This window comes from Macrobrachium rosenbergii, chromosome 28, assembly GCF_040412425.1.
Source record: "Macrobrachium rosenbergii isolate ZJJX-2024 chromosome 28, ASM4041242v1, whole genome shotgun sequence".
Lineage (NCBI taxonomy): Eukaryota > Metazoa > Arthropoda > Malacostraca > Decapoda > Palaemonidae > Macrobrachium > Macrobrachium rosenbergii.
This window is the reverse complement of record NC_089768.1, coordinates 3,149,624-3,177,355: the sequence shown is the minus strand read 5'-3', so window position 1 is coordinate 3,177,355 and position 27,732 is coordinate 3,149,624. Positions and strand designations below refer to the sequence as shown.

The 27,732-nt window shown below is 39.6% G+C and overlaps 1 protein-coding gene across 2 annotated transcripts in view; it reads left to right on the top strand.

The window, feature by feature from the left end:
- The window catches only part of LOC136853977 (transformer-2 protein homolog alpha-like), a 176,819-nt gene that overhangs the window by 25,796 nt on the left and 123,291 nt on the right, over positions 1 to 27,732 (top strand). For both annotated transcript variants that reach the window (XM_067129898.1, XM_067129899.1), the window contains exon 2: positions 1,478 to 1,605. In XM_067129898.1, coding sequence (XP_066985999.1) covers positions 1,478 to 1,605 — 128 coding nt within the window. The remainder of the gene's footprint in view (positions 1 to 1,477; positions 1,606 to 27,732) is intronic.

Genomic DNA, 27,732 nt, shown 5'->3' with positions numbered 1-27,732 from the left:
CCTGTGGTCTTGCCCACAGGCCCTTGGAACCTTTTTTCCCTGGCCCTGTTGTGTTTTCTTACCCGGCTCCTTCAAGAGGACTAGTAGCATCTTGCCTAAGGTGTTGGTTCTGGAAGTAAGAAGGATACTGAGAGTGACTGGCCTCTTTTCCTCCTCCTTCCCCATCCTCCTACTTCTCCTTCAGGATGAGAATAGGACTTGAACCGATAATTGCTGGATCTGGCGCTGGTGCGGTAAGACTACGCATCGAGCACCCGTTATAGTTTTCTTCTAGAATCATAGAAGCAATTCCGCTCCTTCCTCTAGTAAGGGGAGGAAGGGTAGACTGGCAATAAGGGAATTGGCTTTTCCTTATTGCCTACAGCTCTAGATTCTTCCCAAGCTATTTCGTATGAGTTACATTTCCTTACTCATGCGAATAGGTCCAGTATATGACATTTGATCTTGTAGTGTCTCTACTCCATTCAATATGTCAGAGGCACAGTACTCCTCCTCGCTCTTTTGACCAGGAGTAGCCCAGGTGTGCAGAACTCCAGTCAGTTCAGGAGACTCACTCAGATTCCTCCCTCCAACCAGTGAGTCTTCTTAATGTAAAGGACCGATGGTTTGTATGTTGTGTCGGAACAAATCACAATTTTTTAAGGTAAATTGTATTTATCCTAACTCTACAAACCTGCCGTCCTTTACATTACATATTATGCCTACCTCATGCCACCCCTCAATCTGAACCTGGACCGAAAGGCAAACTGGAATGTTGACATCCGGGCAGGCAGGTATTCCCTCCTACCTGGCGGTAGTTATTGCCTAACCACCTTGCTCAAGAGTTAATGGCCGTTTCCAGCCTACGCTGAAAGTAATTCCTAATGTAAAGGACCTCAGGTTTGTATAGTTAGGAAAAATACAATTTACTTTCAGAAATTGTGATTTTTATATTAAAATAAAGTTTTATACATACTTAACAAATAATTACAGGATCAGATCCCTCCCTCTTCCCCTCTCATGGATATAGAGCATAAACGAATTGAGCTCTTTAGCTGTGTTGTACCTATCTTCCCCAAAAGTGGGCGGGGCAGTATAACTACTGTACACCCAAAACAAAAGTGTGCTACCGCAAGTTTTAAATTTTGAGCTGCTGCGTAAAGTAGATACTAATAGCTATGTAGTTGTTCGGTAATATATATAAAAATTTATTTAATATAAATATGTCATTTTTTCATAAAAATGTCATATGTCGGATGAGAACTGAAACATTTGAAACACACTTTATGGAGAGCTGATGAAGTACAGTAGACAGTCGTCTGGGTCAGCCTAGTGATCTTCTTCCTTGTTTGAATGCCAACTTGCCTATCAGCACAGAGATATAAGCTATCTTTAATGGGAGGTAAGTATCCAAATGATAAGTTTAATTATGGAAATTTATATTACCATGAAAATTTATATTTTTTAATTTCAGCTAATCGGTGTTATTTGCTGACAGAGTCCGGAGGGGGAGAGACACAGCCGATCTCCGCAGTCAAGGTCACGCTCTAGGTCACGCCTGGAGTCTGAGTCAAGACGGGGTTCCCATTCCCGTTCTCCAGCAGGACGAAGACGTTCATATAGCAGGTTAGTTGGTTTCATTATATCTCAAAATTAATTAACCAAAGACTAAATCTGTTCCTATTTCGGTCATTCCTAAACTTAAGGCCTGTTGAAAGATGGTTGAAGTATTATATTCTGTGTTGTAATAGTCAAAACTGTATAACTTGAATATTATGCTTGCAGTTTGTAGAATTTAGGAACATTTTACAGGTAGATGCATGGTCTATTTACATGTTCATGTCAAGTAGTTAAATTTCTCATTTGAACTAACCTGCAGTTTTAAATTTTAACCAGTTTTCTTGCTTACAGTATGAGCTTTCACTCAGTATCATTGATCATGTTTTGAGTGTGTAAGTTGATATACTTATGAATCTTATTAAATGGTAATTAGATCTTCATGGTTGCAACATTAGATTTTAAGGGCAGTTTTAGAAGATATTTTAGGCATGGTATTAGTCGAAATACCAGCTTAAAAGGAAGGATCATGTGCAGCAGTTGCCTTAGCACTTGTTTATTACTTAATATTTCACAGCCATGTTTGTAAAACAGTTTGCATGAGGGCATCAAGAGTAGTAACTGTTGTGTATACTGTTTTGATAATTTTTTCTTAAATCTAGTAACTGGAATGCAGTAGCATCCACATGAAAACTTGTTGAAGATCAAGCTGTGTACTAACTGCAACAAGAAACAGAGGCAAGAAAATGGGAGATTGACTAAGAATGCTTCTTTAGCAGTGCTTTGCCTGCAAGATCCATATTCACTGTTGCATCTCAAGATAAACAGGTAATAATATTTAGCTGGTGAAGTGTAGATATTAACATTTTGTTTGGTCTCAAGATCAGAATTTGGTTATACCATATTGTTATAGAAGTACAAGGTTCAGGTTCGCATTTTGTAGATAGATCAGTTCTTGAATTTTTTTTTTAACAATTGGTTTTTCAATTGGGGGAAATAAAAGCAGCTCTCAGAATGAACTTATTACTGTACTGCATTGTGAAAGTGTTTGTGTGTGTGTGTGTATGTAATTGTATGTATATATATATATATATACATATATACATATACAGGCAGTCCACAGTTATCGTTGGGGGTTCTGTTCTTAGGGTTTGATGATAACTGTTTTCAGCGCTTTTTCAGCGATTTTCGGGGCTTATCGGCACCTCTGTTAGGTATGCATTGGTGCCAATAAGCGGAAATTGGAGATTTTCGGCGCCAAAAATTGCCAATTTTCGTTGCTAGACAAGTGCTGTAAAACCAGATCGCCATTAACCGAGCCCGCCGTTAACCGGGGACTGCCTGTAAAGTTACAATTCCTGTTGAAGTCAGTGGCATTATTTGCAGGTGTTATCTTTTTATCTAGACTTATGAATAAGAAAAAATTATTGACTTTTGAAGCTTTCCATTTATTATAGTTGATGAACCTTTTCCTCACTCCATGGCAACGTCTTCAGGACTAAATTACAAATTAACAGTCATGGTTTTTATTACTACATGCAAACTTAGCAGCTATGCCTAAAATTTTTAGAGTGACGTCATCGGGGTGCTGGCATAGGTTGGATGTGTATGCCAGCACCCCAGTGACAATACCGACCTCACCAGGAAACATCATATTGTATTACAAAGCTGCATATCACAGCCAGTTCAAGGATGAGGTCAAGGCCATGAAAAGGATATTGCCAGCAGGGCAACACCTTACTTTCCTACTGCCACCCAAACTTAGCCAGCACCCTTATAATGCAAAATAGCACTGCACCCCATTGATAGATTTTGGAGTTGACCAACATTTATAAATTTAAATGTACCACAGGGATAAGTCAGTCCCTCAGTAATTGCTACATAGGTCTCACCATTGCCATTCTACACAGGCAGTTACAAGCCCACTGTAACTAAGGGGCAATATTCCAACACTACCTAGATGACCAAGACCGTAAACCTACTCGTGAAGAATTAGTAGAAAGCACGGAGATCGTTCATAGAGAAGCCCAATTCCACAGATTGCAAATAGCAGAAGCTTCAAGTAGAAATTAAAAATGGCCTGCAGTAAACAAAAAGAGGATCACAGACTTCATCCTCCCCTCTTCAAGGAAACCACAGGACATCTATGAGAAGCTGAAGAGAGACAGACTATTGGCAAGAGATGGGAATCAAGCCCTTGCACATACACTTTGCTACATACCGTGGCATAGGGCATGTCCTATGGAACACCAGGAATGCCTTTGCACCCACATAGACCACCAGCGAGACATTGAGACCCGCCAACCAACAGAAATTCAGCACCCCAAAGATATCATGTTTGAAATTTTAGACCCAGTCACTAAGTCCATGTGTAGTAATAAAAACTGTGTATGTTAATTTGTAGTTTTGTCCTGAAGACATCACCGATGAACAAAGAAATGGTCTGTTGACTATATTAAGTAAACAGAAAGAAACATCATCAACAGAAATTCAGCACCCCAATGATGACATGTTTAAGGTTTTAGAACGTTTCACCGACAGAAATTCAGCATCCCAATGATGACAAGTTCAAGATTTTAGAACCAGTCACTAAATCTGCACGTAGCAATAAAAACCGTGTATGCTAATTTGTAAATATACAGTAAACCCCCCAGATTTGCGTTTTCACAATTCGCAGAATTTTCTGTGGCACCTATCTAGAAATTATTTGTGGGAAAACTCACCCATTCATGGATTTTTTTATAGAGCAATATTCTGTATTTTCATGTTTTCGCAGATAAATACTGTACTGTACGTACATATACATTTTATGATAAAATAATAATTTACAGTACTAATTTTCAAATATTAATATTAAGTTTAATAAGATTAAATAGCATTAAATAATATAAAAATAATAATTCTCTCTCTCTCTCTCTCTCTCTCTCTCTCTCTCTCTCTCTCATGCCAAAGGTGAGAGCTAGATAGATAAAAAGGGAGAGTGGTTGATAGATATACATAATGTATATTGTATTATTGACATCTTTAATTGTTTAACCCTTAAGGGACGGGCTAATTATATATCATGCAACCCCCCTGACCAGGCAAACTTTAAGGTTGGCCAATTTAAGAAAAAAACACAACTGGAAAGTGTAAGATATGTAAATTTAAAAATGTTCCCTACCTTCCACAGGAAGTTGAAAGTGACCATTTGCAACCCTGTGTGGGGCCTCTTTTATAAAACACTCGTTTTTCTAATAATGTATATTTATTTTATTTTGTAAAATTATAATTACAGCTCACACAATATCATAACAGGTAAGAACTAAAATCAGTAAAAAATCCTGAGTATATTTGTTGTCAAATATTTACGTAAATTTACTGAGATCGGGAAATGCAATAACTTTTTTTGGAGATATACATGTTTCTCTCTAATATTTCTTTGCAAAATTACAGTTACAGTATAAATGACATCATATCATAAAATGTAAGAACTAAAACCAACAGCAATCCCTGGGTGCATGTATGAGCAAGTAAATAAAAAGACATCATGGGAGAGAGAGGAGCAAGACATTCCCCTTCAAGTCAAGAACAATACTAATCTCCATGGGACACCCACAATTTAGCTGAGCTGAATTTTTTAATTGCCACTTCATTTATGGGCCATTGAAGTCATGGAAACTCTTTCCCACTTGATACAACCAAATTGTTTGACGCATAATATTAATACTCCTCAGAGGGGATCCGTCCACCACCCAAAACCTGTTTTAGATCCTCTCATGAGGGGATCGGTTCATTACGGGTTAGCTGATGTAAGCATCTCTCTCTCTCTCTCTCTCTCTCTCTCTCTCTCTCTCTCTCTCTCTCTCTCTCTCTCTCTCTCTCTCTGTGTGTGTGTTATTGGCTGGAAGGGTTAGAAGTACATACGTATATATTATTAAGGGTAAAATGTGTAAGATGACTTTGAAATATTAATAATATCATTTCAAAGATTAATACAGTATTAGAATAATAGTTTACGGGATCGTGGACTTCATTAAGGCGCCATTATAAAGTAAGTGCTTATAGCCACCTTATGAATGAAGGGATTTGCTTCAAAGTTTTACTTATTCTTCAACTAATAATGAAAATGTACGACGCATGTTCCGGGGTTACGACGTGTCGTACGCCGATCCGACGGAAGAAATTTGGCCCCAAAACAGCAGAATAATCATAATTTGAAGGTTTTTTTGATGTAAAACTCAATAATAATGCAGTTTACGTCGTTTTCAATGCACCCAGAGCATTAAAAGTAAGATTTTCTTATGATTTTTGACGATTTTCGACGATTTTCCGGTTTACAACGATTTTTGGGTTCTGAGTGGCAAGAAGAACGGAACCCCGTCAGTAAACTGGGGACATTGTATATATATATATATATATATATATATATATATATATATATATATATATATATATATATATATGTATATATATATATATTGGGAAATAGTTTCTGTTAAAACAGAATTCCATCAAATATAAGGGAGCCCATAGAAATGCCAAATTGTGGAAAATAAAGGCTATATTTCAGAGATCGAACTGTCTCTCTCCTCAGGGAAATAGTGAATGAGGAAAAGTTACGGAAAAACGGTATTTATACCAGAAGATCCATCGGTCAGCTGCTAAGTCACTCCAGTCGACAGTTTCTCTTTATCATCTTAATCGCTGGTTGGAGGAAGATTTTATCTATAATATCTGAATCCCAGGCACCTCTTGAAAGATTCGTGGTGTTTCTTTGTTTAATCAGAGCTGATTCCACCATCTGGCTTTTGAACCGACAGTTACTGCTGTAAGTTATACGAGACATACTCCAGTTTATTCTGTGGTTTTGGTTATTTATGTGATTAAAAATAGCTGAGCTCTGTTGTCCATACCTAACTGAACGTTTATGTTGTATTAATCTTTGGTGGAGTGATTTACCTGTAAAGCCAATATAAGGTTGGTCAAAGTTGAGGCAAGGGATTTCGTAAACTCTGGTGTCTTTGGGGACTAGTTTTTGTTGGATGTTAATCAGGGAATGGGAAACAGACAACAAAATTCCTTTGCTTTACATTTTAATAATTAGAGACACAGCAGAATACAAATTTACCATATACAGAAAACCAACTTTCTCACTGTCATACATCCATTTTCATAGCTATCATGACATCTCTATCAAAATTGTCATAGCCAGCAATTTATTCTTAAGAGCCTTACGGATTTGCTCCCTGGATCTCATATTATTTGCGAAATGTTCAAGTTTAGCATGAGGTGTAAAGCTGTTAGTCCTGTCGTGGCAGGGACACTCTCTCCTGGACCAAATATGATGATAACTTTGCTTTCTATCTTATTGTACTTGTTAGGAAATCCAACTATTGAATTTTGGGAGCATGAAGATACACATTGGTGTATAGGAGCACACCTTCATTTGTGAAGGTGGTAGTTGTCCTTAGTTTTGGACTGTCGGTTATGGGCTTTCAACTCAGGCACAGGAGTCACTAGTGCTCTACGAGGTAGAGTCCTTTTTTCCCCTGTAAGGATCCTCTGACAAGTCTCACTATGAGGGCCTAACACCTTGATGTGGTTCCCACATCTAATGACAGTACTTGCCAGTAAGGATCACACAACTGGCAGAAATGTTGAGAAGCTTTTGTCCCCTCATTAAAAAACTTTTCATTTCTCTGGCCGCACTAACCCACCATCCTTATTCAGTGTGGTAGTCAGCTAACTTTAACAGTAGGTAAGATTCATTCCAATTAATGATAATTTTCGTGATAAAACTAATTATTTGGATACTTGGCTACTGTTAAAATGGAAACCCACCCGGCCTCCCCACATCTCAGTGGGTGGTCATGAAGAATTCTGACAAGAGCGTAAACATTCCTGCGCCCCTGGTGGGAAACACGTGATTACAGAGACAGTCCTAGCAGGTTAGCCAAGCATTATTTCTTAAAATTTTGTATGCTGACCGCACCTAATGGTGCAAAGATATGAACTAACTAACTGTAGGTAAGTATCCAAATAATTCTAACATGAAAATTATCATTATATATATATATATATATATATATATATATATATATATATATATATATATATATATATATATATATATATATATATATATATATATATATATATATATATATATATATATATATATATATATATATATATATACATATACTGTATATATTATTATAATAACCCAGACGTCTCGCACAGTCTTGCGCCGCCCCCACCTGATTTACCCCTTTTGTTTATTGAGAACCGCATGGCCGATCGTATTGTCAACATTCCGATCTGTCCCTTTTTTTTTTTACCTGGAACAGATATTGAGATGACACAGATAACAGGGACCAGGAAGATATTTTATGCCACTCCCTCAAGAAGATTAGCCCAACTAATCTTCTTAAATGGACTTTCTAAAGGCAAATTAAGCTGCCTGAATTGTCTTACCTCCTCAGGGAACCCAGGAAGGCGCAACGGAATCGCTGCCCACCTGGCCAGTGACTCATGCTTGCACACGGCCCCTACCCCTGTCCGCGTGCCTTAAAAGGAAGAGAAGCAGTTAAGGAGAGTGAGTTAGTGTGAGGAGAAGCCATGAAGTAAGAGTCCTCGAGAGACAGTCCTCCACGCGGGCGAGCAGTAACATTGCTGAGAAGATTTTCTTTCCCCGTCCGACTCCCGACTCCAGACTCCAGTCTCCAGTCATCCTCGAGAGAACCACCATGAGTGTGATCTTCCCTTGTCCTTATTTCGTCAGAGACCAGCTTCCCCTAAGGTAAAGTGGAGTAAAGACTTTTCGGTCACGAAAGTTTGCCCTTTAGAAAGCCTGGAGTACCAGCATTTCATTTCTGTCCTTGTGCCAGCTTATCCAATGTCCTGTGTTCGAGTGTAAATTGGTCATTCATTCCTCAAGTTTTTGGCACCCTCAATGCAAACTCGAGACGTTTTCTGTGTTAAATTGTTCCTTTACTGGCGTGTAATGTGTAAATCTCTCATGCAGAGGGACCCATTCACAGTTGACTCATCTCGGCTTGTGCCTTGCCTTTAATCAAGACTCCAATAGAAGGATCTTCAGGCGTTGCAAGCCCTTTATCAATTTACTTATCCATTTTCCCTTCACATGCTTGCTTTTGTAAATATAATTCTTTAATTTAGCCCAAGTGTTTACATAACATTTCCTTATGAAGTACAGTAAACCCCCCGTATTCGCGTTCTCATGGTTCGCGGACTCACGCATTCGCGGGTTTCTCTGTGGAACATATCTAGCCATCATTTGCAGAAAATTCGCCCATTCGCGGTATTTTTCACTTAAAAATATTCACTAATTACTGTATTTTCATATAATTTTCATGAATAAATGCACTTTTTGTGATAAAACTATTAAAATACTCAGGTGTAAGCATTTTTACAGCGTTTTTCTTGGTTTAAGCTATCAAAATGGGCAGTTCTAAGTGTTTTTAGAGGTTTTAAACATTCGCAGATTTGACCTATTCGCTGGGGGGGTGTGGGACGCATCCCCCGCAAATACGGGGGTTTCACTGTAGAGCCTTCAGCTCCTAAATTCTCCCCTTTTTCTCATTTTTTTTTACGATTTCCCTTTACGTAAGTCAGAACTCCAAGGCAAATTAAATAAAGTTTCCGTTGCCGGCCTGTAAAATACCGTAAACCCAGGGAAATACGTAAAAATATATATACATTATATATACTATACTGTATATATATATATATATATATATATATATATATGTTTGTTTATATGTATATATATATGAAATTTTTTTTATCACTGTGATTTATATACATTCATGAAGCTACCAAAGTTGTTTAATATCAAATTCACGCTACCTCAGGAATATCCCCGATGGGGAATGATCACCGAAGGGGAATTTATAAGTGATAAATGGATCGGTACTGCCGGGTCTCGATCCCATGACACAGTTTCCTCCCAACAACTCCAGTTGACAGTCTACCCACTGAGCTATCAAGAGAGGTCTGTGAGAAGAATAAGTAAATGCCTAATCTGCTGTACTTGTTTGCCCATCGAGAGCGGGAAATTATACTTAACTTCGGCATTAACTCACCTCCACCATGACAGCTCATTGGTACATGTGGAACATGCAGCTCTTGATAGCTCACTGGGTAGACCATCAACTGGAGTTGTTGGAAGGAAACTGTGTTGTGGGATCGAGACCCAGCAGTACCGATCCATTTATCACTTATAAATTCCCTTTTGGTGATCATTCCCTGTCAGGGATAGTCCTGAGGTAGTGTGAATTTGATATTAAACAACATTTGTAGCTTCATGAATATATATAATATATATATATATCACTCAGTAGCTCACCAAGGTAATGGATTAAAGTTTCCGAGCCTACACCGCTATAAAAGCAACTCCAGTATATCATTGTATATATACGTGAACACGTGTTTTTGCCAAAAGTATGGGTATATTTATACCCTGTATCCCTTAAACTACTGTAAAATGCTTATAACTGCTTACTTTAACAGCTCACTGCCTAATTTAATAGATCAAACAAAAATATACCTTAAATTATCATACTAAAAGAATTTAATATTTCAAACAAAAATATACCACAAACCATCATCCCAAAACACCCAAAGTCATCGTACATTACCATCCTGAAACTGTTACTCTTAAGTATGTGCACCCCTAAAATGCTTATATATAACAATGATTAACTAACTTTAAATTGTTATTAATGTAAACCCAGCAAAATATCTATAAAATGTTTAATACAAATTACATAAATCTTTAATACAAATGAAATTAATGTCTTGCAGAAGTGTAACAACCAATCAAGTTAGTCCTTTTTCTCATAGTATTTAAGTTGTTCCGTTTTTCTTTTTGCCATAAAGTGTATTTATGTAAACAAACAGTACCTCTAAAGTAAGATAAAAGCCTTATTATTAACCTGTTAGCATCACTGACGGCGTATCTCAGTTGGCCACATCCCATATCACAACGCCTTCAACGGAGTAACACATCCTACCTCTTTCAAGGATGGTGCCCTACTGAATTCGGTCCGAAATGCTCTTCTGTCTTATACAAATTGTAGGAACGTCAGTTGATAACACTATGAGCTAAATTAGTGGTAAATGGCAACTCTCTTTTTTGTAAGGGAAAGACAGTCTGACAAGAGGACAACAATCTCCACCTCCCGCTAAGCTTCTGGCGTTCATTGATAAACTACCAAATTCTTTTTGTTTGACCCCAATTATCCCCCTGTAATGAGCAATCTAAAGCAAAAGAAAAATCTTTTGCCTGAAGAGATATTATCTCTACTCATTGCAGAGAATGATGATGACTACAATAAAAGGAAATAACAATGCCTTTTCCATAATCAGCACAAAAATCTCTCTCTCTCTCTCTCTCTCTCTCTCTCTCTCTCTCTCTCTCTCTCTCTCTCTCTCTCAGAAAGAAGAAGAAGAAGACCGTTTGTAAACACGCTTTGTGTGAAGCTCTCTATATAATGAGTTTTTGTGCAAGTTCTAGTGATACTACACCTTTCATCGTGTTATATAAGTTACATTAAGACTCAGTGACCATTTTAGTAACAACAGTGTGTATATAGGATTTTTATACTAGTCTGTAGTTACGATATAAAAACTCTTACCCGTGGCATACCCACTCGGTCAGCGGCGCCTCAGTTCGCGCATGCGCAGTGTATGTGTGATGTCACTATTGTGACGTGAAAAGGCTGCTGCTTCACTAATAATGGATTACTCCGGACCAGCCTCTGTTTCTGAGGTTGAAAATGATCTGCACCTGACTGATGATGAGGATGTAGATATGACTCATTGGCCACCACTCACACAATCTCTTCCTCATAAGCCCTCCAGTACTGTTGCCAATACCCCCATGAAGCACCCAGTGGATTATGGGTCAGATACTAGCAGTGCTCCACAGTCTCCTGCTGCTAAAACATCCAAATGTCAAGAGTTTTTCACTAGACAAAAGAGTGATGTCACTCTGCCTCACCCCCCTACACGACTTGCTTCCTCTGCTACCCCAGCTTTTGCTCCCCGTGATGAATATGTTAGGTTGGTCTTCAAAGAAAATTTGAGCACTGACACTAAACTACGATGGCTGACTGAAGTAAACAGAACCTTCAATCTTGATAAGGAGCTGGCAGAGGTGAAGATGTCTGCTGTCACATCTAAATTTGTATATATTGCAAGGAGTCGTGAGGACATCATTGGCAGCGTGAAGGGTGGTGAATTTCTGTCCATAAGCCTGGATATTCAAGATTCAATAGACAGACCCAGTAAGTATTTAACATATCTCATTACTCGTTACCCTATTGAAGCAGACCCTAACCTTGCTAAGGAACTGCCTGGTGTATACAGTGCACGAAGATTTCTTCAAAATGGGAACCCTATTAATCGCATTGTCATCACATGGAGTCTACTAGAACCACCACCATCTGTTTATGAGTTTTCCTTCCTCCCTTGCCTCCCTCCTTGTGAATTACGCAGGATGAAGGATGATCAGCCCAACTGTTTCAACTGCTGGGGTACTGGCCATATCTCCCGATATTGCTCTGCCTCACCTAAGTGTGCCTGGTGTGCTGCAGCCCATTTCACACGCACCTGTCCATACCGTAAACCTGTTACTGATGCTTCCACCTCATTGTCAGAATCATCATCAACTCCAGAGACTGTGCATTGGAAATGCCCTCGTTGTGGTAAAGCAGGAGTTAATGTTTGGCATGGATGCTCCAGACGGTCGCTGGCGCTGCCACGCAGTCACTTCCACTGACACCACTACCACAACCAGTGTCAACCTCCTCGTTATGCCCTCTTGAATCAGCTGAAATTTCAAAACCCGTAAGGTTGTTGCTGCATTGGAATCGCACTGTACAGCACTAACGACACGCTTTGATGCTATTGATGCACGCCGATAGCTTGATCGTTCAGCAGGCTACCACTGCAAGTAACCTCGACACACTAGTCAAGGCACAACAAGTTCTCATAACCTCTGTTGCCTCACTGAGAAGCTAGATACTGTTGCCTCTTGTCTTGAAAGGGTCAGTGGCCTCATGCCAGCTCAGCCTCCTACACTTGGTGCACCATCTAACAGTGCTGCTTCTCCGGTACATGCTCGACCTGCCTCTCGCAGCGTTAAGGGTAAACCTCGCTAGACTCATGCAACTACATGTCCTTTCATGGAATGCCCTTGGAATTAGACAATTCTCCAGACTCACTGCACTCAGGACATATGTTTATCGCCATCACCCACAAGTAATATTTATTCAAGAAGCCTTCCTGGCGGTGCTCAGCCAGGTGATGAAGCTCCAACACTCTCCGGTTATGTTTCATATGTACATCATGTCAGGAATGGTCTTATTACTTACATCCACTCTACTCTCCCTCATCAACTCCTTCGCTCATCAGCAGATATTAACATGACCTTCCAACTTTTTCAGGTTAAGATAGGTGATGGTCATATTCGATTATGCAATGTTTACTCTGCCCCTGGCTTAATTAACCTCTCAGTACTTCCTACACCTACAAACCTTGGCATGATCTACATGGGTGATTTCAATGCCAGACACCCAGATCTTGGTGATGTGTCTCCGATTTCCAACCGCAGTGGAGTTCCTCTGCTCAACTACATCCATCGTTACCATTTAACCCGTTGGGATACAGGTGGTGCCACACACATCCGGGAGGGCACTCTTGATCATATCCTTACATCTGGGCTCGTGGCATCACATGTCTCCTGTCGTTCTGTTCCTTCGCTCTTTTCTGACCATGTTGCCTTATGTCTACAGTACGCAATACAGACTCATCCAAGTGACCCCTATCATCGTACCCGCATCACCATTCCACCCAAGTACTGCCCAACATATGTTTCATACATCTCCTCTGTCCTACCTACCTTTGATAAACACTCCAGAACACCTGTATAATTCTTTGGTAAAAGCTACCCATGACTTCTATCAACTATATATTGTCAGACCTCACATTAAAAGTCATCTTGTTGCTCATGCGTGGACCTTGGATCAACGCATTATGCAAGCAGAGAGAGTTGCGGCCGATGCTGGCCTTGCCTTTCAGACACAACCGACACCCAATCATCTACTTCAATATCAGCAGGCGAGGGATGATTTAGTTGCTCTCCAGAAGTGTGTCTACACTGAGTCATGGTATAAATACACTGACCTAATTAACCACCAGACTAGCGTTGGGACCATGTGGCATCTCATCGAAAGGACTGTCAAAAAAACCACATGTGCACTTCATCACAGTCCACAAGCATATGCCCAGGATCTCATCACTACTTGGTCAACCCAGTCACGGTCCAGTAATCTCCTGTACAAATCCAAGAAGCACTTTCTTCCCAGAGCAACTTACGCAACCTTCGACTGATGGCTGCGTTGTTGGAATCAGACGAGGAGGACAAAGAGCTGATCACCAAGGATGAGCTGCGACGTGATGTTATGGGAAATAAGAATTCTGCTCCTGGAGATGATGGCCTATCTTATCAAGTGCTTCGTCTCCTCCAGAAGGTTCCTGGAAATCCTCTTCTACAATTGTATAATCTTTGCTACCAACATGGATATGTACCTGCTGCCTGGATCATTAGCACAGTTATTCCTATCCCAAAGCCTGGAACTGATAAATACCGGCCTATCTCCCTCACCTCATGTTTTAGTAAAGTGTTTGAGCGCATATTACTAACCAGGCTAATGCACCGGTTACAAGGAAAACTCTCTCCCCATTTGTATGGCTTTCTTCCACAGAGGAGTACTCATCACTGTTTAGCTGAACTCTACTCCCGATTGTCCCCCAACAGTGTAGTTGCCTTCCTTGACCTCGAAAGTGCTTTTGATATAGCCAACAGGGATATAATTCTTGATCAGCTTGTCGAATTTGGTGTCAGAGGAAACCTTCTGAAGTGGATAAACGGTTATCTCAGTAACAGAAAATCACGTGTTTTCTTTAAGGGTGCGTGTAGCTCTATGAAAATTTTGAGCTTGGCACACCTCAGGGCGGTGTATTGAGCCCTTTTCTTTTAATATTCTTATGCACCGTGTACTGTCTCTCCTCCCTGCTATCCCTGGAACCACTGTAACCTGCTATGCTGATGATGTCTGCATCCACTCCACTACCCCTCAAGACCTTCAGCGTGTCCTTCAAGAATTCTACAGGTCCTGTACCTCCTGTGGCCTCATACTCTCCCCAGAAAAAAGCAGAATCTTCTCTGCCCGGAATCTCCAAGACCTGCCAGTGTTCATTATGGGTGGGAATATTATACCTCACTGCACACAGTATACATATCTAGGTGCACCAGTCAGGATCACCCCTGCTATACCTGCACGCCAACGAATCCACCCCATGGTGAAAAACCTTCTTGATCGACTGGAGCCTCGCTTCACTCCCATCAAGTGGCTTGCCACCAGGGCCACAGGTATATCTATCCCCGTGGCTAGAACCCTCCATATCCTCTTCCTAAGGTCAGTTGTTGACTATTTATCTCCTGCTTTAATTCAATTACCCAGACAGGCGTTACAACCTCTAGAACAGTTCCAAAATAGAGTAATGAGGTTTATCCTAGGATACCCTCCTTCCACTGGATAGTCAACATGCAGACCGAACTCATGTTACCTCCATTAATAGAGAGAATTTATGCCAATGTAACTTTGTTTTCTGTTAAATGTCTACACTCTCCACAATTTACTCCAAACTTCTCTGCTGTACTCAGAGCATCACTTGACGAAGATGCACCAAGACCTCAACTCGGCCAGGGGCCATAACCTAGTTAGGGCAGTATGTGAAAATCTTCGACACCTTGATATCGGTGTACCTGAGCAAGCAGTCATCCAAGATTTGCCACCATGGCGGGTTCCTATTCCTGCTGTCACTTTCACACCAACCTCTAAAGATGCCCATACCAGTCTACAGAAGCAGTTGGTTTTGGAAACAATAGCCAAAGTGTCAATTTCAGTTCCTGCAGGACACCACATCTACGTGGACGGCTCAGTACAGGCAGATGGAAGTGCAGCATGTGCTATGTTCTCCTCCACTTTAGAATCTCCTGAGGGTGGGTGGCATGGTCGCAGGTTGCCAAACTCATCCAGTTCCACTTATTGCGAACTTCAAGTTATATGGGATGCAGTAACCCTACTTGTTAGAAGAAATGTGAATGGATTGGTGATCTGTGACTCCAAATCTGCACTCCAGGCACTGACATCTTCTAGGCCCAGCTGTGGCCGTGTTGTGCGAGACATATTGTGTCAACTCGCTGCTGCTTACAATGCCTCGCTTGTCTTGTCCTTCATGTGGATGCCCTCCCATATTGGGCTTGCTGGGAATGACATGGTGGACAGTCTTGCTAAAGCTGCCTGCACGCTTGAACTTGATGACAGAAATGTTGAGCCCTCACTTCGGCTGCCTTAAACATAGAATATATTCAGCAGCTTTTGCCTGTACAGTACAGTGTAGGGATGCAGAGAGGGCACTAGTGTTTCCATACAACATCATGATAACTTTCTGCAGAGCCGTCACAAGTACCGCGACGTGGACTCATGGTGCGTAGGCATAATGTCGTAAGTGCCAGGATAAGGTTGGGATATCGTCCTGTGTGGCAGGTTGGACAGACACTAGATATACCACACTACACCTCATGTAAACTGTGTAACCTTGCTAATGCCAATAACCTTGAACACTACTGCCTTCATTGCCCCACTGTCAGGAATATGTTACCTCAAGGACAAAATTTACTTCAAACCTGCCAATATTTACTCAAAGATGCCCACCTGGACTTAATTTTGACTCGTCATCCACACTTTGGTGGTTGCTAAACTGTCTGTTGCAGTTGTTGTGATAATGGAATACGATCTCATATATGTTATTTTTGTAACTGATATACTGATAATTCAATGCTGTAATTTTTTCTTGTTGATTTCTGATGTACTGTAAGTAACTGATAATATGTAACTTTGTTTGACGTCTTTGGGCGTAATAAATTTATTAAATAATCTCTCTCTCTCTCTCTCTCTCTCTCTCTCTCTCTCTCTCTCTCTCTCTCTCTCTCTCTCTCTCTCTCTCTCTCTCTCTCTTACTTTTCATTCACCCAAAGGTGTGAAATTCAGTGTTCAGGATAAGGGAAACCCTGTGGAGTTTTTTTTTAGAAGTTTTCTTATGACAAGTCATGGAGCACATTGTAGCAGTAATGAACAGATTTTCCATCCAATTTCTAGATAAATATATAGAAAGTTTGCCCACAATATCAAGTGCACTAAGATGGTATGACACAAATGAAAATGAAATGAAACAGTTCATTAATCAACTGGCTCTATGTTTCAGGGAATGGCATTCAGAAGAATCATTTTTTCCCTTTTATGTTTCATTTAGGATATAAAAATGCAAAATAAATTCTTTCATCTTTTCTTATACTACATTATTTATTATCCTAATATCTTTCTACAAAATCAGTATCAATATAAAAAAGAACGTATAGAAACATAAAATTTAGCATAGACCAAATGACCGCTCTGCGAGCTAGAAAATGTGATGATACGAGAGCGGTGACGTCTCATAAAGGACGCTTAACCCTTCATGGACGGGCATCTATAAGAGGTTTTGAGTGATGGACAGGCTAACTCATGAGTATTGAAATTATGCTCCATGTGATTCGGATGAATTTAGCGGGAAAGATGTCCATAACACTTCAGTGGTCAATAAATTACTAATGGCAACTGTGTAGCTCAGCACAGGACAGAGGGAGGATTAGTGTGCCTTGAGACTTGATGGTGGAGTGTATTGTCCGTCTCTATCCCATGACGTCTTTTTATTTATTTGCTCATAAATATACCCAGGGATTGCTGTTGGTTTTAGTTCTTATCTTTCATGATAGTGTGTCAGCTATAATTGTAATTTTAAATATCTTTCATGATAGTGTGTCAGCTATAATAGTAATTTTACAAAGATAAGTGCAAAGCAATATTAGAAAAAACATGTATATCTCACAAAAAGTTACTCCATCTCCCCATCTCAGTAAGTCTCGTAAATATTTTACAACAAATATACTCAGAATTTGTTACTGATTTTAGTTCTTATCTGTTATGATATTGTATGAGCTGTAATTATAATTTAAAAAAAAAAATGAATTTTAGGAAAAACATGTATAACTTGGTAAAATTAGTATATTTTTATGAGTGTCTTGTAAAAGAGGCAACGGCAACATTTATTTGACCACCGAGTGGCAATATCTTCAACCCATGCAGTCAGTATGTCAAGATATTTGACATATTTGACAGGTTACACCCCCCTACCTCCAAAGCTTTCAGAAAAAGATGAGGGAAAGAATTTATATTGAACTAAAATCTTATTATTCACTATATTTTTTTAATGAATTGACATTTTGTTATTTTTAGTACATTAATTAATATTAATATTTGAAAATTAGTAAATCATTTATTTATCATACAAAACAAATAAATATACATTTTACATATGCATGAAAAATCTCTCATCTCAATAAGAGGGAGAGAGAACTGAGAAAGGAAGGAGAGAGAGAGAGAGAGAATTATTATTTGTATTATTTATTGTGCTTATTTAATCTTATTAAACTTAATATTAATACTTGAAAATTTGTACTGTATAAACTTAATATTAATATTTGAAAATTAGCACTGTAAATCATTATTTTATCATAAAATGTATATGTAGGTACTTTACAGTATTTAGTCATGAAAATATGAAAATACAGAATATTGCTCTACGAAAATATATCCACGAGTGGGTGAGTTTTCCTTCAAGTAATTTATAAATAAGTTCCATAGAAAATTCCCCAAATCGCTGAGTCCATGAATTCTGGGAACATAACTCAGGGTGTTTTATATATATATATATATATATATATATATATATATATATATATATATATATATATATATATATATATATATATATATATATATATATATTATATATATATATTTTTCTGTGGAACTTATTTATAAATTACTCGTGGGAAAACTCACCCATTCATGGCGTGGATACATTTTCGTTGAGCAATATTCTGTATATATACAAGAAGGGACTAAAGCAAACAGCTTGGTACATGGTTTTCCTTTATTCATCATGGCCTACGTTGTCTCATCAAAGTAAAATATACAAATATAGCAGATGTTAATGTGTATGTACAAATAAATTATGATAAAATAAAACATCAATACAAAAGGTAAACCTAAAATTAAATTGTTAAAAAAGAGGAAAAACTAGAATATTTCAACTAACAGACCTTATTCTTCGAAGTTCAATTGCTGTATGAAAAAACAGTAAACATAAGGTAGGGTGTGGTTTAGGCTATATACAGGGGTGTGGATGAGGAATAATCGTTCAAAGAGGGAACAAGCTTCTTGATCGCTAACAATCCAGGAAGAAGGGCGGTGGTGTTCGTGTTGGCTGGTTAGTATAATCTTAAAATCATTATAGTTATTTTACTTTTGCATAGTTTTATATGATTTCTAATATTTGATGTTTGAGGGTTGAACAACTTGCACCCAGTGCGAAAGCTAACGCTAATATTTGCGTAACGTCTGACTTTAAGCAGTTAGCATTTGTTTCCCACGTAGGTCTGACAATGGCATTAACAGCAAGTAAATAAATAAACAACACCGGAATGCAGCAGTTTTTCTTTGTGACGAAACATACCACCAGTAGTTCTTGGGTTCTTAAATGTGAGCTTCATGTCAACTGCAGGAAAATAATTCGTTAAGGTTCTTTTTAGGTTGGGTAGGAAAGAGGTGTCATGCAGGAATGGAAAACTTATATACTGTAGTATGTTAATTTATGTGTTAAGTGTGTGGTAGCAGGAGGGTGAAAGGACTTTTCCAGTGTTTTCTTAACATAATTTAAAAATAAATCAGATGGATAGCAGTTGGATTTAAAATAATCATAGAGAAAACTTATTTCTTTGTGTGTTCAACAAAAGAAAACCTTTACAGGTCTTGGACAGAATTTTTACAGTTCATGTTTTTATAATTTTAAATTGAATTCCCAGTCTATTCTCCTCCACCGGGCCATCACACTTAGATTTGGTTGGAATCTTTTTCACAAGAAATAGGTTTTGTCGATGACTATTTTATGTCCAGCTGCTATCCATCCAATTTATTTTTAAAACATGTTAAGAAAACATTGGACAAGTCCTTTCATCCTCCTGCTACCACACACTTGGCACATAAATTTCCATACTATATAAGTTTTCTATTCACACATGACACCTCTTTCCTACCCAACCTAAAAAGGATCGTAACGAATTATTTTCCTGCAGTTGACATGAAGCTCATATTTAAGAACCGAAGAAGTATTGGTGGTATGTTTCGTCAGAAAGAAAAACTGCCCCTTTAATGCAGTCCAGTGTTGTTTATTTATTTACTTGCTGTCAATGCCATTTGCAGACATACATGGGAAACACACACTAACTACTTAAAGTCAGATGTAACGCAAACATTGACGTTAGCTTTCGAACTGGGTGCAAGTTATCCAACCTTGAAACATCAAATATTAAAAGTCATATAAAACTATTCAAAAGTAAAGTAAACTATAATGATTTTAAGATTATACTAACCAGCCAACACGAACACCACCTCCCCTCTTCCTGAATCGTTAGCGATCAAGAAGCTTGTTCCCTCTTTGAACAATTATTCCTCATCCACGCCCCTGTATATTGCCTAAACCACACTCTACCTTATGTTTACTGTTTTTTCATACAGGAATTGAACTTCGAGGAATGAGTTCTGTTAGCTGAAGTATTCTAGTTCTCCCTCATTTTTAACAATTTTATTTTAGGTTTACCTTTTGCATTGATGTTTTACTTTATCGTAATTTATTTGTACATAGATATTAACACTTCCTGCTGAGGTGGATTATGGGAATATCACTGCTTGAGAGATTGGAAAATGATGAAATAGGAAGAAGAGCAGGCTTAGTAAAGATAATAGAGGTTATAAGAGAGTCACGCTTGGGATGGTATGGGCATGTGTTAAGGATGGATGACAAGGAGGGAGTGAAGAGGGCTTGGGAAGAACCTGTTAGAGGAAGAAGATTGAGAAGGAGACAGAGAATTAGATGGCGAGATAAAGGAAGGAAGATATGGAGAGAAGAGGTTTGGTGGAGGAAGATGCCTTTGACAGAAGGCAGTGGAGAAGGCGCATCAGACAACTGACCCCTTAACATAGGGATACCGGTGGGAAGGAAGATGATTAACATTCCCTGCTGTATTTGTATATTTTACTTAATATTTTTATCCTTGAGGATGAGACAAGGATCTCAAAACATAAGCTGTGATGAATAAGGAAAACCATGTACCAAGCTGTCTGCTTTAGTGCTTTCTTGTGTATTTTGCTGAGGAATAGCCTCGCTCTCACACCAGTGTATATATATATATATATATATATATATATATATATATATATATATATATATATATATATATATATATATATATATATATATATTACACACACACACACACACACACACACACAGTAAACCCCTGTATTCGCAGATTCACCTATTCGCAGATGTCTCTTAGGAACATATATACATTATTCTCCAAAAATCCTCATCTGCAGTATTTTTCACTTAGAAATATTCACTAATTGCTGTATTTTCATGGCTAAATGCACTTTTTGTGATAAAACTATTAAAATACTCGGGTATAAGCATTTTTAGAGGGTTTTTTGTCTGTGAACTATCAAAATAGGCAGTTCTAAGTGTTTTTAGAGGGGTTTTAAGTATTCGTGGATTTTAGCTATTCGTGGGAGTGTGTGGTACCCATCCCCTGTGAATAGATATATATATATATATATATATATATATATATATATATATATATATATATATATATATATATATATTCTATTGGATTCCCAGTCCTAGTCAGCTTGCCAAATTTTTTATTTGACTTTTATTCTTTCACTAAATTCTAACCAAAGAGAACCTGTACTGGAAGATTCACCCTCATTAGTCTTTTTTGCCATCTAGTGTTACCTCATCTCATGCATACTCTGTCCTCATAACTTCTGTTGTTATGCTGATATAGTTTAAGTCCCACTAAGAAAGCTTTGTAAATGTGGTGTTTTGATGATTAAAACATCATCCTCTGCAGATTCTGTCAAATATCTGTCACAACGCCAATCTAAACCACCTCTTCATCTCTGGCTATTTATAGGTGCACACCACATAGCATCTGTAGTCTTAAGAATTGTAAATGTGAATATAATGATAATAATGCAGCCAGTTGGTAGTGTTGCCAATAAAGACACCATACAGCACTGCCCAACTCAATGTTACACTGCTGCACTGAACTTTGTTGACCATTTGTCCCTACAGAAATACAAACCATCACCTTTTATATTGGAATATCCTTCAGCATGAGCTGGAAGATGGTCATGAACTTGGCAACAAGGTAGTTAACTTGCTGTCTTCAAGTACGTTTTCTTAGGCTGTCTTGCAGAGTGGACATTCTCTCTCTCTCTCTTTTGCTGCTGAACTAGTTTTGGATGAGTGTTCGTATTGTTTCTGAACAGTTATATAGTAGAGAAAAAATAAGACCGGAGATGTTGCGATGGACATTGGCTGCCTGGCTGCCCCTTCATGTCCGTCCCAAATATTGACCTCCATAAGTATTCCTTTTGCAGGGTGAAATTGGTCTCCTGTATTTTTCCTTGCAAGAATTGTGTAGGTTGGTGTTCCTTTCAGTAGAGGAAGCATGGTAGGAAAGAGAAGAATGGGAGGTATTCACAGGCTACAACAGGGTGGAGACACAGCCTCTGTAACACTGCAGAATGTTCCCAGTTCCTTTCTCCCTGTTCATGCTGTACTTATTCTGCTGCCTACTGCGAGTACTACGCCCTCTTTATCTGGACGGGAGTGGGTTCCACTGTTGAGGTTCCAACCCAAGCACCCTGTTGTCCTTCCAGGCTTCCTACTAATCCTTATGTCCATGGAGTACATGTATAACATTTGACCTTCCCTCAGCATTCCTGGAAGCCAATCTTTGGCAGCATTTTTGGATCACTTTGCAGCTGCTAAGGTGGAGGGTTCTTCTGCTACTTCCCCTGCAGCTTTGGTACCCACAAATGAGAGAATCTTCCAGTAGTAGATCCACCTGCTTCTTTTGCAACAGCAACATGATGTTACCAGTCTCAGCCTGTCCTTCATCCTTGGAGGTGAGCAAGGTTCGAGTCAGGAAAACAAAGAAAGAAGTGTTCATAGCATCTTCCTCATCCTCTTCTGCCTCCTCATAAGGATGAGGAAGAGTGATATGAATTCTTCTTAATTTTCCTGAATCATGCCTTGCTTATCTCCACCACTGGACAGGTTAAGGCTGGTAGCATTGTTGCCGCTATAGAAGAAGCCAGAGGAAACAGCTGCTACAGGAGGATCCCTCTCAGTGGGAACTGAAGCAGCATCGGCAGAAAAACCTTCTTTCTAGTCTCTTGGGGGTGGTACGCCTATGGGTGATCATCTGGCTTCTGGTGGGCCAGCATGGACTTCACTGAGCAATCCTTGTGACCTTTCCTGGTTTCTTGGGCATGAGGACTGCTCAGGCTCATCCTGTCATGTTTCATTGGAAACACTAATGTCAAGCCTGCACAGCCTGTTCACTGTATGTGCTGGCACTCAGGACTGTGAATATGGAGAGCATGTACAACCTACTCACTGTGTGTGTGCTAGGTCCACAGGGCCAGGGGCATGCAGATAGGGGGATAGAGTCTTCCTAATGCACTTTCAGGTTTAGCTCATGGTTTGCCATGAGCTCAGTGGTGCCCTACCCACTCCCCAATTTCCTCTACTAGCTTGGCTGCTACCGCTTACAGGGAGTGTATATGTTGGATGACCCTGATTTTTAATGTCATTTGGAGGCATAATCTTTCATGTAATGCGATGTTTATCTTAGTACCCGTAGTGCCAACCGAATGCAACGTTTCCAGGAGCAAGCAAGAGAGCAGACAAGTATGTATACCTCTCTCGCTGGAAAGAAGCCAGTTTGTGCTTCTGAGGATCTGATGGCTCCTGATGGCCCTTCTTCAGAATCCTGGCATACTGAACTGGAGCAACATTTCCAAGAGATTGTCATGTTCATTCATGAGTGTAACTGTAGGATACTTCCATAGCTTCACACCTGGCTCCAATCGCATCAATCAAGCTTACCCTTTTGAAGCAAGACTGTCGGTCAGGTTGCCATGGTCTCAGCTGGTCTGCGGGTCAGAGAGTTCATTGTCTGGCTGATTTAGCGTTCCTTTGCCCACTGCCTGTGTGCCATAAGAGATTTATGTTTTGAAGGACACTGAGGCTACTCCTGTAATGTGGGACTTACCATTCTGCAGGCTGGCAAACAACTAACATTGAAGAGATTCCTTCAGTAGGGCATGTCCATGGCTTCTGAGTCCAGCACCATTGAGTCTGTTGTCATGTGTTCCCTTCAAGCTGCCTCATGACCCAACCTTAGGTTGATCGTGTTTGCAGACTTTTGTGTTGATCTGTGTTTCATTTCAAAATGAGAAGGTGAAGTTCTGGATGTTTCTGGTGTTGTAGAAGGGTATTTTTCCTTTCGCACCAGACCGTCAACCAATGGGTGAACTTTGTGGTGAGAAGGTAGGACAAGGTTTATTATCTCTTCTCAAGATAGGTTTCCATGAGAGTAGTCCCACTCTTAGGAATAGTTCAGTATTGGGCTTTGTTGTTGTTCTTACCCAATAGTAATGTGGAGGCAGCAGTGGAAGAGAAGATTGGAGTCCTGGGACTTTATTTCGCCACACAGTTTCTTTCAAACCCTCTACTGGATGAAGACATTTTAAGCCAAACCTTCGGGGCAGCTAATCCTTCAGGTCCTATGTGTGGGTGAAAGCCTCCTGCTCTTGAACTCAGGCTGGCAGCCTGGTCTTTTTCATCCAGAAAGGGAAGGGAGCCTTCCCAGCCCTTTTACTCCCCTCTCCCATCCACAGCTAAGAAGGAGGGAAATGGGAAGAAGGATGGGCTTTCTGAGGACAGTCCTCCTGTACACCTGTCTGGCCATTGGGTATTGTGGCAGAGACAGGTAGTTTTAGTTCTCTAAGATTTGATGTATTCCCTTCAAGGACTTTCATCCTCTCCTTACTTAGAGAGTCATGCTGTTCTGGATGGTCTCTCTAGATTCTCCAAAATTCTAACCCTGTTAGTAGGGTGTAAGTCATGATGGAAAAGGAAATCTTAGAGGTACAGTCTCTGGGGTTTTACTGTTGCCTTTTCCTTGTATAGAAGGGGCTTGGGGCCTGGAAGACCAGTCATTGACCTCTCACCACTGAACAAGTGTGTTTTACAGACTCACTTGGAAATGGAAACTGCATGGTCTGTGCTAGATTCCATAGAGGAGGCAGCTCCCTGTTTTCGATAACTCTGAGGGATTCATACTTTCAAGTACCTGTCCATCAAAACTCTTTAGAAGTACCCTTACTATGTCTGCAACAGTACTGTTTACCAGTTCAAAGCTCTTTGGTTTGCAATGGTGTTTTCCTGAGTTTTCACCGTAGCATCAGCTTGGGCCTATTCACAGGGAATGCACTGGTTGCATTACCTGGACAATTGGTTAATCTTTGCATCCACTGTTGTTCCAGGACTGAAGTTGCCTCCTCTCATTTTGCCATGGGTAGGCAATCATAGTAAAGTTGTAAAAGTCAGATCTTATGCTCAGGCAGCAAACAAAATACCTGGGCATGCTCATAAGACTTGGCAGCTACGTTTGTCTTTCTGTCAGACTCTTGTATGAGCAAGCTCAGGGAAATATAGGGCTGTTCCTGCCCCAGCAAGAACAGTCAGTTCAGTTTTGGCTGGTTGTCCGTGGCCACATGTCATTGGAGAAGCTCCTTCCACATTGGCAGATGCATCGACTCTTGCTTCAGTTTTTGCTGAAGCAGCACTGGTCAACTTTTCATAATTATTTCCCTCAAATCAGGCTTTTAGTCAAGAGAGCAGAGAGACTCTGGCTTGGTGGCTGGTTGACAGAAACTTCTTAATGGGAATTCCTCTGGACTCTCCTAGAATGCACCTGTTTTACAGAGGATTGGGCTCACTCTTGAAAGGTTTGTTCATTTTGGGGGTGTGGATGCAGATCATATGTCATCTGTATATCATGTTCTGGAAATGCAAGTAGCATTGCTAGTACTGTAGGCATTCCAGGAACAGTTGATAGGTCAGTTAGTAGTGCTGATGAACAAAAACACAACTGACAACTATAGTGGCATATGTCAACAAGCAAGAAGGGACAATCTCTTATAATTGGCGTTAAAGATGTACGGGTGGCTGGTTTGTCACACAGTTGAGCTGCCAGCCAGAGATATTACTGGCAGACCAGTGCAGTTGCCATGGTTAGGTTTTAAGGATAGAGTGGTCCCTGCATCCTCTCCTCAAATAGCAGATGCCCCGTCCAAAAATATGTTGTTTGTATTTTTTGAGGGGGGGGGGGAACAGCTTACGATGTTGAGAGGTGTAGAGCAAGAGCAGTAGGCTGGTTCAACAGTCTTGGGTAGTAAAATCAATTACCTCTTAACCTGTAGATTTATTTACCACTTGTTTTATTTACAAAATTTACAGTAAGTAGAGGTTGTTACCTTCCAACACCTGTCGACAACACTATTAAACAGCCTTGCCAAACTAGTAACTAACCTATCTAGTAGTGCAATCCATCATTTCCCTATTTAATTTCTGATAGCTATCATACTTACCCTAACCTAAGATCATTTCTATATATGAGTAACCAAGATACTTCAGATTATCATCTAATCTCCCAACTTGAAAGAGGTCCAAGATATAACTATAAACTTTTCTTGAGAGATTTATGTTTGCAACGAACTTAAAACAATTTCAAAACTGTCCTATATCTAAGCATATATTTCCAATCAAGCTTAACACAAATCTGTTTCTGTTCTGGATGCATGGTGCATTTAGGTCGCAAAGATTTGCAACTGTCAATTCAAATGCTTACGAAGCTACCATCAGTGTTCATGCAGACAGTACTTTCATGACAACTTGAAGTTCAGTCCACAAAATTTAACATACAAGGACAGCACATAAACCTTCAGCCATCCTACATGCCAACACTTGCAGCCTGTCAGAACATCCTAATTATTGTCAACACTTGTATTAATGTAGTCTGACAGGAACAACTTAATCTGGATTAAAGATATTGCAACACCAGACTGCACACTAATCTTCATCAATAGTCATTTACACTGCACTACAGTCTCATAGTCTGAGTAGAGTAGGCATTTGCTTGAACACCAACAACTTCCTCCTAATCTCTCATCTGGACAAACAGTGTCACCACATCAGACCTGAAATGAGAAGGGGTTCCCATTAATCCTAATAGGGAGAACAATGACTAATATAAAAAATATTACAACAATTCATACAGTATTGAAATTCAAAAGTAATAATAATATAATTTATTCATACTTAGATACTGTCCAGTATATAGCCACAACACCACACATGTAGATAGGAAGCTCCTGGTGTTCTTTTCTCTCATGTCATATCCTGGACATCAGTGGGAGATGCTTTCCAACCCCCCTTCTTCATCAGCCACACTTTCAGAGGTATACCATCAAACTATTTGCTCATTTCTATCCAGCATATCCTGTGATAGTGAGGCTTTTCTTGCAGGACTGCAAGGTAGATGTCTGGGTACCTGTCATTCCTCCTTGCACATGTACAAAGTAAAGTGGACCATCTTCTGTGGATGGTGCTGTTGAAGGGGTCTCTCAGGTCAGAGCGCCTCGGTCATCACCGAAACAAACTCCTCTCAGTCTCTGCGCTAAAAAGGCTATCCTTAGTTTTGAGCCTGGTTTTTATTTTGAAGGGCCCTAATCTCTCCTCATCAGTAGAGTTATTCATGCTTATTAGGAGTTTAAGCAGCCCCCTCATTCTCCACAACTTACTGAAGCCTTCAGCTGAGAGTCACTCTCAAGACCATCTTTTTGCTGGCTTTAACCTCCAACACACAGAGGGATGGGTATCCTCCTTTGTTTTATAGTTTATGGCAAAGACTCGTAACCTGTCAGTTCCTGATGAGATTCAAGTGTGTTAAGATCCTCTTCCTCAGAGACTTCATTGGTGACCCAGACAAGATGCTTTTATGCCTGGTGCAAGCCATAGGATATTATCTGAAAAGAA